Source organism: Danio aesculapii, chromosome 8 (genome assembly GCF_903798145.1).
Source record: "Danio aesculapii chromosome 8, fDanAes4.1, whole genome shotgun sequence".
In the NCBI taxonomy this organism is placed as follows: domain Eukaryota; kingdom Metazoa; phylum Chordata; class Actinopteri; order Cypriniformes; family Danionidae; genus Danio; species Danio aesculapii.
Window position 1 is genome coordinate 16,662,107 of NC_079442.1, and position 17,331 is coordinate 16,679,437.

General features: G+C 33.3%; 2 protein-coding genes across 2 annotated transcripts in view; one reads left to right on the plus strand and one right to left on the minus strand.

Moving 5' to 3' along the window:
- The window catches only part of si:ch73-138n13.1 (uncharacterized), an 87,246-nt gene extending 82,492 nt beyond the window's left edge, over positions 1-4,754 (minus strand). The window contains exon 1 of the mRNA XM_056464307.1: positions 4,416-4,754. The gene's annotated coding sequence lies outside the window, so the exon portion shown is untranslated. The remainder of the gene's footprint in view (positions 1-4,415) is intronic.
- A 6,339-nt stretch (positions 4,755-11,093) lies between these two features.
- zgc:194007 (uncharacterized protein LOC565039 homolog) lies at positions 11,094-14,666 on the plus strand. Its single transcript, XM_056464308.1, has 3 exons — positions 11,094-11,117; positions 11,761-11,869; positions 14,114-14,666. Exons 1-3 carry the CDS (start codon positions 11,094-11,096, stop codon positions 14,233-14,235), a joined length of 255 nt encoding a protein of 84 aa, XP_056320283.1. The 3' UTR covers positions 14,236-14,666.
- Positions 14,667-17,331: the final 2,665 nt, after the last annotated feature.

A 17,331-nucleotide genomic window follows, 5' to 3' on the forward strand; every position in this document is an offset into this window, starting at 1 on the left:
AATACTATTGCTAAAATTATAGACAATGTTAGATTCAGTAAAGACAAGAGTTTATAAGTCATAACTTTTGCACGTTTTGTCAGTTTAGTGGCTGATTTATATGAGTTCAATCGTACAATTTTGAAATAGAGGCATGGCACCCAACTAGGCATGGGACGATAACTGTTTTCAAGGTATATCGCGGTTTAGAAAACTCAAGGTTTTAAAACTGTCAAAATTTTCAGCAATACTGTTCCTAAGGTTTGTGTACGATTTTTATTTACTTTTAAATTTTTTTTTAATCAGTATCTCTAGCAAGATATCCAAACAGGCCGATTTGAATTGTAAAAAAAATTGTTTTTTAAACAAATGAAAACAGAAGTCAATGATTCATTTGAATTATTTAGCCTGAAACGTTAAAAACAAAAAAAAAGCTTCCCCCTTTTGCGATGTGTGTGTGTGTGTGTGGTCCTTTAATGACAGCCGCTTGTGTGGTGGATCTTGCCTGAAAATATGGCAAAAAGTCCAACATGACGGTAATAGTTTGATTGCCGTGTTTACTTCAGTAATGCCACTAATATATGCATATACTCCACATCTTAATTCCATTTCTGTTTAGTTTAGTTATGACTTTAGTTGGATTAAGGTATTCCAAAAAATAAAAATAAATTTAAAAAAATCCCTGTTTCGAGCTTATGTAGGCCAACAGTTCAAAATTCATGATTAATTGAATAAACAGCTATCGAACACAAGTACATCTTATTGAACATAATTTATTTTCATCACCAATTATAGTAGAACAGCTTCTCAAGCAGTTTGTGATGCATTTTGGAAACAGGAGATGAGCCCCTGGTCTGATATTCTCAAAGACTTACTTTTTAGTCATTATTTGGGTAGCACACATATTCTGAATGCCTTCGGCAGAATTAAGATGAGCCATTTTAATCTAGATTAATTCCAAGATTACAGTGAGATTAATCTAGATTTAAAAAAATTCATCTATGCCAACCTATAGTCTTAAGTGAGCATAAACTAGCATTTCTATTTGACCTACACGTTATCTCTTAATGTGACAGTAGACTAAATCCATTTCCTGCCTGCCAATTTTAAATAAAATACAGAGAGAAATATCACTGTTAAAGGAATAGTTAACCCATCATTTCCTCATCCTTTACTTGTTACCCATTTCTCTTTTTTTCTTCTGATAAACACAAAAGATATTTTGAAGAATGAGTTTGAAGCTATGTGTCCGTGTCTCCTGTCACATTAAGTAACATTCATTTTATTCTGTGCTATTACAGTATTATAGCCCAAGTCTGTTACACAGAAGAATTTGTTAAATTATTTCAAATGACCCATCTTTGAAAGTAATCTAAGCACAATTGGTTATATCCTAAGTGAGCATAAAATAGCATTTCTATTTGACCTAGGCGTTATCTCTTGAAGTTACAGTAGCCCAAATAAACAATTTTCTGCCTGCCAATTTTAAATAAAATACAGAGAGAAAAATCACAGTTAAAGGAATAGTTAACCCATCATTTACTCATCCTTTACTCGTTACCCATTTCTCTTTCTTTTTTCTGTTGAACAAAAGAGAAGATATTTTGAAGAATGAGTTCAAGGCTATGTCCGTGCCTCCTGTCACATTAAGTAACATTCGTTTTATTCAGTGTTATTAGGGTTTTACACAGTGTTATTAAGTTTGTTACACAGATGAATTTGTTAAACTATTTCAAATAACCCATATTTGTGAGTAATCTCATTATGTCTTAAGTGAGCATAATCTAGAATTTCTATTTGCCCTACGCATTATCTCTTAAAAAGACAGTAGCCCAAATAAACCATTTTCTGCCTGCCAATGTTAAATAACAAAATACAGAAAAATCACTGCTGAAGGAATAATTAACCCATCATTTTACTCATTCTTGACTTGTTAGTCATTTCTCTTTCTTTCTTCTGTTGAACACAAAAGGAGATATTTTAAAGAATGCTAAAAATCTGTAAATATCGACTTCCACTGCATTTGTCTTTCCTACTATGGAAGTCTATAGTTATAGGTTGTGAGCTTTCTTCAAAATATCTTCTTTTGTGTTGAACTGAATAGAGAAACTTGTAAAGGATTTGGACTACTTGAGGGTGAGTAAATTGTGTACATTTTCATTTTTGGGTGAAACTATCATTCGGTATCAAAAGCTTTTTCTATTATTATGAAGGTGTACCATCAATATATTTCGATAACATTTTATCACCCTGGCCTAAAAGATAGTAACAGTTTTCTTCAGCATAGCATAGGTTAACCAATCTTCCAAGTCAACAAGGACCAACAGAATACCATTAAGCCTTTTTTTATGCCACTGTTTCCTGTCTTTTTTGAGCGTGTGTGTCTGTGCGTGTGCACAATTAATGCTCTGGTTCGGCCAGTTTTGAAGAAGGAAAATACTTTCCACGCAATACCTGAGCAAGGAATGAGCGTGAATGACAGTCAGACTTTATACATACAAAGCCCAGTGCCTGCACACAGCTGACGCAAATCTGTTTGTAAATAATCTGAAAGTAGAAAACTTTGCAAAGCTAACCTGCCAGGGAAAACTATGAATCCCAATGAAAAAAAGTGAACAACAAACCTAAAATGACATATTATGTATGGCTGAATCTGATTTAATTACACACAACAAAAATTTGGTTCTTCAGCAGTTCCTTTGGAATGCCATACAAAAAAAACTAAACATTAAGCACGTGCAAAGCCTTTTAAAGTTTCTCTAACACTCTCGTAGTCTCTTTTTAGTTTAGATTTAGTTTAGTTAGGCAGAAACATATACTACAGTGATACAGTTATTCTCAACATTTAATGCACATTTAATGTTTCCTTAAACAAATATAAAAAAAAACACCCATGAGAATGTTTCGACCTCAGAAGAACATAAAAGTTTTTCAAATCAAATCAACTTTTTTCAATCATAGCAAAACACACGACAGTGAAGTAACATAATCTAATCTAATATTAGAATTAGTATAATATCTATTTTTTTTTCTACACCACTGACAAAGTTGCTGCCATGTTCAAGTGGCTTCCGATTTAAACGCAAACTCATTAACTGTATGAGCAATTCCATGAAAATATCAACCTTGCCATGAAAAAATTAGGCTTTTACCAAAATAGCAAAACCCTTTGTAAGTTTTTTTTTGTGTATAGTACTCAAAAATGTATCTGTCAATGTTCTCAAACAATTATATTTGATTTACAAAGTCACACAAGCGGCAATTTCACATCCGTCACATCCATCATGGAAAGACGTCACATCCATAACGAAGCTTCTTTTCCTCACAAATACAAAAATGTAAAATAAAATCAATCATTTGTGTTCTACAGTGAGCCAACTCTTATCCTTTTGATTAGCACTATTTCTTTTGGGTTGTGCAGTTTAATTCACAGAATTTCTACAAAGTATATTGTGTACTACGACTTTTTTGGTCACATCCATAAGGCATGTTTATTTTCCTTATTTAAAGTATAAAAAATGTTTACAGATTGATATTTTTCTGTTCTCATAACTCTCTGGATAGTTGATTTGGAAAAATATAAATAGATATTTCAATATAATGTTAACAAATACTTTCTCCGTGAATTTATGTTTTGAGTTTTTACTGCAAATGTCACATGCGTAACGCTGGAATTGCTCGTATGCAAATAATTCAGGGAGGAATATAAATAAATGAAAAAGCTGATTGAGAAAATTGAAACACATCCACACAGCTACAACAATCAATCAAAACAAAAGATACACAGCATGACAATGAAAAACCTGACTAACAACTACCAGAAATAAACACCTAATGTTTATCATAGAAACAACAAGAAAGACAATTTACCAAAATGTATACATAATAAATAATAATAATAACAAAAAAATTATAATATTACAATAAATAAACAAAGTGTCCACAACATCACACAATGTAAAATAAAGCACAAAACCTTAAATAAAAGTGTAAATCAGACTATGTTTATTTTCATAGAGGGACATAAATAATACATTAATTTTGAATACCACAGTAACCACATTTGCAAATAAACTTTACATATTAACTACTGAATAATCGGTCAATAAAAATCTCTTTCACAATAGTTTAATTAATGCTTTGTTGACAACACTGCCTAATAACATAGCTATAAGTTTACTTTAAATTCTTTAAAGTTTCTTAGTTCTAACATCACAGACGGTAACCATTACATTCTGACGTATACTGAGGTTACCATGATACATTTGTAATAGTAATAATCAGAAATGTAAACAGCTCGCGTGAGTTTCTTTGTTAGCTGATTTGACTAGCCTATTTCTTTATTCTGATTAGTCTGAAGAACACAAGAAACGCAAAGTAACATGAAATGTTTAAGCAAGCACACAAATACAAGCGCAATGTTTTACTTTACTCACCTTTTTGTCAACTTCAAACCACCGTCTGTCTGTCTGTCCGTCCCACCTGTGAGTGTGATCTGTTTGGGCTCTTCTGAGCTCAACCAAACCTCGCTGTCTCTGCGGTCGGGATAGACCGGGGAGGGTGTCCTGTTGATCGCGGGTTAATGTTCGGCTCCGCCGTCGTTATTTACGTGCTTTTTCCAGCTTAAATCACACCAGGACGTCATTCCTCACACCATGCATGAACTGTAGTATTTCTATGATCACAGTCTGGCTCACACAAACTTGCTGAGAGAGCCGGAAGGCGGTACGGGATCGCATTGCACGGAAGGATGGAGGATTTGTTTTGGTACGCCAGACCGGGACAGTGTGGAGGAGCGGTAGAGTGGGTCTTCCTGCCCCCTTGTGGAGGATCATGAAATATGCCTATTTGGATTAGAAAGAGGATTTTGGTCACGTGATAACGTAGTTTTACGTTTCCTTGAAGCATGTTTTTGGGTTGACTACGAGCAGCGATGGATTACAGACTGGGCCAATGGGGGAGGAGCCATGAACTTCAAACCGGAGTCATGCTTATAGGAAACCTAACAACAGTGAAAATGAAAATGAAAATTTGTTTATGCTTCAATATATGGGTCCCATACACCATCCAAGGCTTCTCAGGCAAGACTCATTTAAAAGGGCCTCTAGGCATTTTTTATTTGCTCATGTGAAAACGAAAGACTCCAAAGGTCATCTTAGATCATTTTTCTTATAATTGTATGACAATTTGTTTGAATCACACTGAATTGCATTCAGTGAAGCTTTCTCGTTATTATATTAAGCAGCCTTTTTTTTTAAAAACAAGGGAATAATTTTGAAAATTACATATAAAGATAAGTCATAATTATAAATAATTTATATTTTTCACTAAAAGTATTGTAATTTGTCAATAGTAAATGGGTCATTCCCACTATTCGGTGCCCTTTGTGTCCCCAAGGCATTATATGTTGGTAGTTAGCTCCAGGGGCGGACTGGCCGTCTGGCAATTCTGGCAAATGCCAGAAGGGCCGGAGCAGTTTTAAAATGTGGGCCGGTCAGGTTCTTTTTTTTTATTTATTTATTTATTTATTTTTTAAATATGTATTGTTTTTGCATGCTGGCAGCTTTTATCTCTTGCAAGATGTGAATATAATGCTACTGTTGATGACAATAATAATAATAATAATAATAATAATGATGATTGATAATTATAAACATGTTAAGCATTTGGGCCAATCGGCGACGGCCGGCAGGTTTCGAGATGGGCCGACCCAATCAGAGGCTGTGGATTACGCTGATGTAATCAAAATCTGGCAAGATGGTCAAACAGTAAATGCAACACAACACAAGCTAACGTTAATGTCAAAATATGGACCGTAAAAAAAAGGAAAGGCGGTGCTGAAAAGGTCAGAGAGAGTAAGAAAAGGGCTCTAAAATCAGATGCTGCCAAATGCATAAAATTAACCGAAATATTCGCGAGAGGAGGTGTAAATGCATCGGAGGACAGTAGCGCGGTAGAGGAGGTAAGAAGGGAACAGAAAATAAAGCAGGTCACACATCGGATGCGCTGCATCCGGACTGACCCCCTTAATTATACTAAAATATAAATAATAATTAATTTTAATGTCATTCACGCTACTTCTGACAGTTTTTGACAGTAACCTACACTGTGTTTAACAGTTAACTCAGCGTGGAACTCCCATACATTTTAAAATATCATTATAAGCAGATAACGTGGAATTTAGGGTATACACAGAACAGCTATAGCTATAGTACTGTAGGAATTTGTAGTCAACTCTAAATACATAGCTAGTCTTTAAAGTAAAACATTAAATACATGCATATGTCACAGTATGTAGGTGGAACATTGACTTCTTTTACAGGCAACATTGTAGTATATCTATGCAATAGTCAGACATTGGCTTGCTTATGTTCTTCCTTTCCTGACTCCTGTGTTCATCTATTCAAACTAGAATGTTTCTGGACCCAGTGGCAGTGCAGATAGCCTGACTGCTGCAGCAGAGTCAAGTGTCATGGAGGTAGGAATACAGCCGTAAGAGAAACACACCCTGACACAAATGCTGACAGTTTCTTAATACTGTGTACAGAAAACTGATATAGAAACCACAAACCAGTTAGGGGTTGTCAGTGGGGGCTAGTTCACCACAGATGTCTGGTCAGTCAGAGGCAACGAGCTGCAATCAATCCAGAATTCTTTATTCTTTTTCCACAAAGTTTCCAACAAGTACTGAGCATGCAAGTGCTAAACATCACTTCGGAGTATCCATGTAAGTTGGTATGTATGTGTGTGGTCCCGAAACAAATAAGAATAAACTGGCTGATTGCCAGAAACACTTCAAAATAAAAGCTCATGTAAGCCTTTTTAAGACTGTGGCTAATTAATGATAAATTAACCCCTATGATAGGAGTAGCCTGTGAATGTGTGTCACACACACACAAATGGAGATGCAGCACTAGCAACACTTCAGCATACTTTATATCAAAAAAAGCTATATATCATGAAGGATTAAAAATGTACAAATCTGCTAGTACACACAAATATTTCCGAAGTGTTGCTAGTGCTGCGTGTCCATTTGTGTGTAAAGCTCTGTGTGTGTGTGTGTGTGTAAGACACATTCAAAGGTTACTTCTATCATATAATAGCAGACAAACATTTTTTATTAAGTTTTTACTGTATGTATACATTTTTTATAAAGAGGTTGTTTTTGTTCCAGGCACATACATTTAAATGTTTTAATATCTATAACATTTGGCACTGCGTATATTATTTCACCATCTGTACACTAATATAATGTGTGGATGTGCGTGTCCATGGGTGGGGCTGTGTCGGTGTGGTAATGTGGGCTGGTGTGGCTACAGTGCCAGGGCTGAATTTTTGTCCCAGTCCGCCCCTGGTTAGCTCTCTGCAACTCTTACATGGTTGCCCACTGAAGTTAAGCAGGGCTGTGACCAGGTCAGTACCTGGATGGGAGACCACATGGGAAAGCTGGGTTGCTGCTGGTGTTTGTGAGGCCAGCAGGGGGTGCTCAACCTGTGGTCTGTGTTGGTCCTAATGCTCCAGTATAGTAATGGGCACTCTATAGAGTGGGGGAACTATGATGTCACCTTGTAGGCTTGTTGGCTGCTAGCATAAAACTGGTTCCCTTGATAAAATCCCTATAGGATTTTCCCATAGGCTTTTCGAAGATTGCAAATAATAAGCTCTGCGTTCAAACACTGTTTATTACACTTACACGTTTTGTCCAGCCGGATAATTCTCACACGAAAATACAACTTTGAGCACTTTTGGATCTAAAATGAATTGCATGAATTGAAAAGCTAACATTATTCTGCAAACAGACTACAGTGCTTTCGAGGCGCTCGTCTGTGACGTCAGCACCACCCTGCTACAGACCACTTTTCAAGCTTATTTTTAGAAATTTGGTCCATGGCAAAGATTTAATCTCTCGGTTTATTATATTATAATCCACGCTATACATTATAAACAAATAAATACGCAAAACACAAAGACCTACGTGCCTTTTGGATTTTTTTTTTATTTTTACGTGGGAAATACATTTTGTTTTACTTTATGATTGTTGTAAAAGTTTTGAAACTGAATGTATAAATGTGCCTACATAGTATTATCATAAGACATTTAAAGAAGTGTATCGCTCGCGTGCACACAGCCTGCTTACCTTAGACGACAAAAATGAGGTATGAGGGACAAGTCTATATACCTGCAAGTTCCATCATAGATAGAGAACAGCATTCAATATTCTTTTTTGCCATGATGTACAGCGAAAAGCAGCCCATACAGTCACATCTGCTATACATTTTAAGGAGTGTAAATATTGCAGTTATGACAGAGTTAAATGTGTTCAGATGAAGAAAAAAAAACTATGAAAAATCCATTGATCCTATTAAAATTACAGTTAACATGTATGTATTTTTTACACATTTATTCACACGTTTGCATTATTGAAAGCAGGAAAGAGACAGGCTGCACTGGTATAATATTGTTTATTTAAAATAAAGGATCAACAAATGAATCTGTCTTGACAGTCTTTACAAGTGAAGGCATTATCTACACACAATATGAATTCCCAATTAGAAAAAAATACTACAAACGATAAAATACTATTCATGAAAATACTTAAACAACAGACAAATCCAAATGCCCAACACAAGCGAGCTGCGCTCCAGACCAGTTCAGCTCGATGGAGTATAATGTCTCCGACACCATCTGTAGACCCATTTAGCAACTTGATAGCAACTGTCTTTTTAAAGAAGCGTAACCGTTTTAAAAAAATAATAAGAGTGTGATGTAACTGATGTGTTTTATATCGTAGAGTAAAATGTGAAAGTATCTTGAGTTTGTGTTAGCCACGAACCTTATTTAAGCGATTTAACTGAAATCCCATTGAAAAAACCCATTGACTTTGGGACGAGGGAACCGGAACTGCTAAAATGCTAACTAGCTTCTGGGTTTTTGCATACAAACTTTCTCCACTCTATACTGCTCTGTCAGTACCCTCTTTCGGATGAGTCCTGACTCTCTGTGGTCTTTAAAAATCCAGGATGTCCTTCAAAAAAGATAAAGGGTTAACCCTGGCATCCTGGCCAAATTTGCCCACTGGGCTCGGTCCATCATGGCCTCCTAACCATACCCATAATTGGCTTCATCACTTTGTCTCCCCTCCAGCAATCAGCTGGTGTGTGGTGTGCGGTTTGGCGCAATATGGCTGCTGTCATTTCATCCAGGTGGATGCTGCTCATTATTGGTGGATGAGGAGATTCCCCCTAATGTCTAAAGCGCTTTATGTGTCCAGAAAAGCATATAAATGTAAGGAATTATGAATTATTAATGTATGGTACAGAATATTTAAAAATGCTTTTAAAAATTCCTTAAAGCTTGTCTGATAGGATTATTCCATTTTCATAATATGACACAATGATCAATGCTCAAAATAAAATAAAAATTTAAATAATTACTCTGATTTCAGTGCAAGTAGTTGAATTGCCATGTCCTAGGTCATGTATGCTCATGTTCAGTTACAAATATAACCTAGAAAAATCTAATAAATCCTATACTTTTTATTGATTTTGTATTGTCATAATACATCTGACCAAATGCTGCTTTTGTTAAAATAATTAAAATATATTAATACAATCTTTATTTAAACGTGTGTCCCTGAAATGAATGTACCCCCATTACTTTAATTGTAATCCCAATAAAAATGCCCCCAGATTGCTCCTCTAGTCATTCTAGTCTCTAGTCATTTATTTTCAACATTTTAGAGTAGTTTTCTGTTGTGGTAAATCAAAACACGTCCACCCTGTTACCCATTTTGTGTGTGTGTGTGTTGTTTCCCTATAAAAATGGGTAACAGATATTCCAAATATATATTAATACAGTTAATAAACATGTTTTAAATCTTCCTCAGGTCATTACGTGCTAGCTCGGATTTAATCATGTAAGTAGTAATGCCTGACTTTAACAAAAAAATGTCTCTCCTGTTACTGTCCACCTTGTTACTGTTTTGCTTAAATATTGCACTCCGTCCATGGTATTGCTCTTTATTATTATTAACTTATTTTATACTATCAAAGAAGATCAGTTTAAACCATGTGCATGATTTTGTCAGGGAATGGCACTCTTGTCCGCTGCAGAAAAGCAGAGATGATGCAGGGCACATCATGGTGCAAACCACCATAAAAATTTAAATTTAAAAAAGTTTTATATAGTGATCTCACTATATCATCCACCTGAAAAGACATTAAGAAAATAGATCAACTAAATACAGAAGAAATGTGACAACATCTTCAATTGTACACGTGCCATCTGTTTTTAAAGGTATGTTTATTTTTTTATTGACATACAAATAAAAGACAATGCATTTTCCACATTCTATCATTTGATATTTTTGAAACAAAAAGGTTTAACTGCATTGCTGTTTGTTTTTGTGCTACGCTGACCTTAATTTAATTTGTTTTGTTTTAGTAACCCTTCTTATTTGTTCAGCTGCGCTGCTCACACCAGTAATCAGCTACTGGTAGGCATAAAATTATATCTAAATAAAATAAAAAAAATTGCTACATGCATAACTTTAAAATAATAATAAAATAAATGAAATATACCCCATAAAAGCGCATGTCTCGTTTTCAATTTCACATTAAATTCTCTATTTATTTGTAATGTCCTGTTTTGTTTAGTTATATGTGGTTGATTTGCTGTATATACAGTTACAGTGGGTGATGTCAAAGTGATTATCAAGTTGTGCTTTGAGGCAGGTTCTGTAGACAGCAGATGGAGTAGTTGCACTTTATGTTTAGACAAAGGGACATAAGCCAAATAATTTAATTATCTAAATGAAATTATCGTATTCTGAAAACATTTTAAATATATTCACAAAATGGCTTCTTTACATAAATGGTATGAAGAAAAAATCAGTTCACTGTTAATACTTCCTGTTCAACTGGTCCTGCATGTCTTACGAGAAGGAAGGTTTTGTTTTTTATTGTGGTATTTGCTTAGTTGCTTATTGTTCTCAGAAGAAGAGTGATGTCAACTGTGCTGTAAATGTTTCAGGTAAGAAATTATTTATATTATTTTGCTTAAATACAAAATCTTTTATTAAAAAAAAAATTCTGTTTAGTTACAGTAAAATCTACATGGTTCATGTCATTAACAAAAAGGTAATGAGAACATAATGGCATAGTTTAAGTGTACTAATTCACTGGAAGTTGACCTTCTGTTGTTTCTGTAGAACATTGCGGTTTGAAAAAACTAAACAGACAATGAAGAGCTCAAGTATGTTGTAAAAAACGATGCTCTGTTGAGTTTTATGTTTCTTGACTTTTAGCATCCTGCATATAAAGTACAGTCTGTCTGTTGTCAGAATTTTAGGTTGAATATTGAGTTTAAATATGTAAATTGGAGCTAAAAATGTATCTTAGTCTTTTACTTGGTTGTTCAATTACAGTAGCTTTCTATCCAATGCATGTAACGATTTAATCTTGCAGTTACCATAAAGTGTAAATGATAATCCAGAGTGTACTCTGTATTCATTATTTATGAAGAATTAGATTTTTTTTAAATATTGTAATATAATGTAATATTAAACACTAAAACATTGTATATTAGAATCAATATATACTTTTTAAAATGTAAATTTTATTACAATTAATTCATGTAACAGTTTTGTGTTAGCAATTTTATATATTTGCATATATCATTTCTAATCAGAATGAAATTGAATGTGCAAAATATTCAGCTTAATAATTAGCAAATAGTCCTTTGATGTATTTTCAGAGGGCGACGCAGTGGCGCAGCAGGTAGTGCTGTCACCTAATCAACAATTATTGCACAGAGGAAACGTATGAAAACCACAAAAAAATGAAAAAGTTGTGCAGTGCGGTATGGAAGCAAATATCAACTGATGACATGTGTGAGTATATCTGACCGAGAAGCAAAATCTCATTCAAGAAATTTGTATTTTAGGTTATCCAAGAAATATCTAAGAGTTACAGAGTAAAAAATAAGGTTTACGTGTATGGTGATTGATTGATCATCATGCCCTAATTTACACTCTGTTCAGTATACATTCAGTTTTTCTTTTAATATTAGTCTTTTTTTTTTCTTAATGTTATCTTGTGTATTTAAAGGTGCTGTATGTAAATTTTTGAATCTTCCAAAGCAAAGAAATAGCATAATATGTTTGCAGATATTTCAGATATGTGCTAAGTGAACATATTTGTTTATGTGAAAAACAAATACTAAAGTCAGTTATTTTCCTTTGAAAATGTGCATTCTGTGGTGAAATGTCTTTGTTTTGGTCTGTATAATCCACCCACTCCCAGTTTACCCAATTATATTTCAACACTCTGGGTAGCCTTGCTGGAAAACACAGCACATTTAATTTCAGTCAAGAAGGCTGCCTCAATGTACTGTATGCAGCCGTGGCTGAAATTGCTACCTCTAGAGGACAGTAGCAGCACCCATCCCGAGATGCAGGTTCAAAGTTATAAAAATCTACATTAGGTGTTTTTTTTAATTACCAAAATAATATAAATATCACCAATGTAAACATTTGAGCAGCTTACATTGTAACACTGTGTCCTAAAAACATGACAAGATTCTAGTGACAAGCAATTTGATTGTCTGCACCAGATGGAGATGCAATGTGATAGAAACATTTAAACACCACAGCTATTTAGAAGCGTAAAATAGTGCAATGCGCTGCAATGAAATGGTAAGACTTTGAATTAAATTAATACATATTAAAGTTTGTAAGCATTATTAAAAGTGCACGCTGAGTGACTGATGTTTTGTTGATGAGTCCCAGTTCTAAAATTAATTTTCAAATATGTTTGTTTTATTTTCAAGATCTGAGGTAAATTATCTGATACTGCTTTAAGTATGGCAGTTAATGTCACGTAAATTGGCATTCAAACTCACATTAGTAGCATTTAACACTGAAAAAGGCACTTAATCAGTACCTGAAGTGATCATTGTCATGGTAGTTTATGCTGCTGTTCAGCTGCGAGAAGTAAAAACCGTTTCTAAAATAGAAAATTCAGATGGTGGTTGGGACAAAAATTCCTTTTAACATGGAAAAGATTACATTTATTGCATGTAGTTATGGTGTAGGCTCGATAGGAAGGCACACTCACTCCTGTTGGTGTCGTCAATCCAGCCTGATCTCACATGGAAGCGTAACTTTTATATTTTGTCAGTTTAGTGGTGAATTTGAGTTCAGTCGTACGAAAATACGATTTTAAAAAAGAGCCACATACAATACAAATTAGCTACTAAATTAAAAAGTTACAAATTGCCATGTGGTAGCGTTGGTCAATCTGGTAACCTGCATTTGCGTGAGCCGTCGTCAGAGGGTCTGGGAAAAAAGGTGTCTTGAATTTAAACTGCAATACCTAGTTCAACCGCTGGGTGTCTATCTTACATCCTGCACCTGTAAGCTCCTGTGTCTTCTGCATTCATTGTGTGTTATCATTCTTCATTGGCTATGCATACAAAGGTGCAAACTCATGCACAAAACGTGGAATATTGCACTCTGGAAAATTTCCAAAAAGAACAAAATCGTTACTTTATTATAAACTAGTGCCAAATATCATAATAAATTCTATCATGAAAGCAGAATGCCATTGAAGCACTTTTCCATTTCATGCACATTTCCATCATAGTTTTAAACTAAAGTTTATCCTGTTAATTAGCAAATTTTATGCAAATCGTTAGGTTTTCATTAAGTATTAAGCATATAGTGCACATTGTACATAAAAGGTGAATGAAAACATAGCTGATGCATGTATTGTATTTGTGCACAGTAAAAATTTTTTATCAGTTTCAGTTTTTTTTTTTTTTTTGTAATTATTATTACAATGAATGTTTATTAAGAAACCGATATGATGACATGTTATATATTGTATATTTTGTATAGGTTTTGCCATGAATATAGCCAATGCTGCTGATTTGGCATTAAAACAAAAATAAACAAATTAAAAAATTTAATTATTATTGATTTTAATTATTCATTTCCTGCCTCTTCTGAGTTCTCCTCTCCATTATATTGATCTGCCACGTGATCCTACAACAAATGTTCACAGACCTTCATGGATTTGTGTTAATATTTACAATTAAGAAGAGATTAATTAATTTAAATATGTTTGCTTTGCAGCATCAGAAAGGAACTCTATCACTTCTGTCATTTCATCAGACTCAGGATATGCTTCAAGAAAGAACACAGATTTAGAAGTCACTGAAATAGAGGATGTGGATTTTTTAAATAAAACCTCCTAAAACTTTTCCAAAGAGTACCAACCCATGAACCCCAAGTCCTGGGAAACACCCATACACCTTCTCATTCACACACAAATGGCGGACAATTTAGTTGGTCCAGTTCACCTATATCATGTCTTTGGACTTTTGGGGAAACCAAAGCACACGGAGGAAACCCATACAGAGACTGGGAGAACATTCAAACTCCTTCCTTTCGCCTGTTAAAATAAAAAGAAGATATTCTGAAGAACATTGGAAATGAATATGAAGGAGATTTAATACATGCTTTTGACAACTGTTATTGTGTGTCTTAGCTCAGTTATTTCATTTCAAATGCAAAGATTATGCTGTTTGAGATGTCTTTGTTATGACAACTTGCCATAAACAAAAACATCAGAAACTGTCTTTGTTATGACAACTTGACATTACCACAAAAAAAACCTTTTCATAAATCTGTCATAAACATGTTTGTCATGAGGCCATTATAATTTTTCTGATCATGTTTTTTTTCAGTGGAACAGACTGAAACCTTTCTGAGTTTCTTTATTCTGTTAAACACGAAGATATACTGGAAACCTTTAACAATTAACTTCCATATTTCCTACTGTGAAAGTTAATAGTTACAAGTTTTCAGCTTTCTTAAAAGTATCTTATTTTGTGTTAAGCAGAAAACAAATATACAAAAAAGGGTTAGAGCCACTTGAGGGTAAATTGTGAGTAAATATTCATTTTTGGGTGAACTATCCCTTTAATGTTATCATAAATTTTTGTTGTTTAACAAAAAAACAAAAAGGTTTAATATGACTGAATATTTTCTGAAGTTTCACACAAATTGCTTTACTCTCACATGTACAAAACTAACCCTTTCTACCAGTTAACCTTTATAATATTCTAAAAGGACATGTTCTGTGTGCTCTAAAGATACAGCAGAATGTAGTCTAACTTTATTTATTTATTTTATTTTTATTTTCGTAGATCAGTGGGTAACCTAGGTAGCTACATTTAAGTTACATTTTACTAGCTACATTTTACTAAGAGAAAACACCCATAAACATTTCATCACTGTTATGGGTCAAGAAGTTACAGGTAGGAAACAAAAAAATTAGCAATTTGTGAAAAGTGCAGCAGAAATGAAAAATTAAAATATAATGTAGATCACACTGCTTGTCACATTTGTTTTTTTAAATGTTAAACCTTGATTATTTATTAGTTTGTTTCCCTAGGAAAAAAAAATCATATTTGACAACATGCTCAAGTTGACAAATCAAATACTGTTGTTTTTACAATGTGAGAAGAATGCAAGGAGTGAACTTAATGTTCATTTAGTTTTATTTTTGATCAAACTGTGTTTGTTTTGTGACACTACTTATCATGACTATTTAACACACACACACACACACACACATATATATATATATATATATATATATATATATATATATATATATATATATATATATATATATATATATTTATATATATATATATATATATATTTATATATATATATATATATATATATATATATAAATAATAAAACAAAAGGAACCCAATTAATATTTTGTCAGATACTGTATATATATATATACAGTATCTGACAAAATATTAATTGGGTTCCTTTTGTTTTATTATATTTTAGTAACTACACAGAGAGAGAAAACATTTTTTGCAAAAAAATAAAAAGACCTTATGGTGAAACAAAGAAAAGAAAACCAATAAGGTAACTTTATTTTTGTTTACAAACATTACAAAGGTCATTACCAGTTTATACATTTAAAGTCTATGTAAAATCAAAATTTACAATGTCTATTTTTCTAGCGTACATTGTTATCCATTAGGTGAACAATTAATCTGTGGATGTTAATCCACTAATAAAAAAAACCACATTCGTTTAGGGAATTCAATCAAAGTCTATTTATTTGCTTCATTGTTTGGAGCATGCTTTAGATGAATTATCAGTTTAATATAAGCCATATATGTCTGTGAATTTTCAGGTCAAAACAGGCTTTATCTACTACACAGATAATTTACTATATCATGGTATTCCACTAGAGGAAGCTACACTAAAATATTGTAAAAGCTAAATATTAGCATTTTACTGCAGTAAAAACTCACAAATTTATACACATTTAAAAGCGCATTACGCTTAGATTTTGTACATTTTGAAAAACAACACAACTTTCCACAACATTTCTGGTAAATAGTGTTGGCACCCAATGCACACTTGTTTTTATGCATGGGACATTGTGGAAGTAAGTCTTTCTTTCTTTCTTTCTTTCTTTCTTTCTTTCTTTCTTTCTTTCTTTCTTTCTTTCTTTCTTTCTTTCTTTCTTTCTTTCTTTCTTTCTTTCTTTCTTTCTTTCTTTAATTATTTATAATGTCTTGTTTTGTTTATGTGGTGGATTTATTGTATATATGCTTACAGTGAGAGATGCCAACAGTGATTATCAAATTGTGCTGTTGCCAGCAGATGGAATAGTTAAGTTTAGACAAGGGGAAGTAAACCAAATTTAATTATCTTGACGAAATGACTGGGTTCAGACAACATTTTAATCATATCTTTATGAAATGACCTTTTTTATTATCTTGAATGTTTTGAAGAAAAAAAAAACTGTTTACTGTAATACTTCCTGTTCAACTGGTCCTGCATGTCTTACGAGAAGAAAGTTTTTCTTTTTCTTTCTTTCTTTCTTTCTTTCTTTCTTTCTTTCTTTCTTTCTTTCTTTCTTTCTTTCTTTCTTTCTTTCTTTTTTGGAATTTCCTTAGTTGCTTGTTATCAGAAGAAGAGTGTGATGTAAACTGCTACAAATGTACCAGGCAAATTCTTTCTTTTTAGTTACAGTAATACCTTAATGTATAGTCTCAGTTTATGTCATTAACGAAACGGTAATGAGAACATGAGGCATATTCACTGGTAGTTGAGTTGACGTCTGTTGTTTTTGTAGAACATTACGGTTTAGAAAAAAAAAAAAACAGACTCTTAAGAGCTGAAGAATAGTTTAAAAATAAAAAAGGTCCTCAGTTGAGTTTTGTGTGTTACTTGCATGTTACATTCATATTTACGATTACACTTTCTTCAAAACAGAAATTGGCAAATGAGCTATATTACAGAGGACA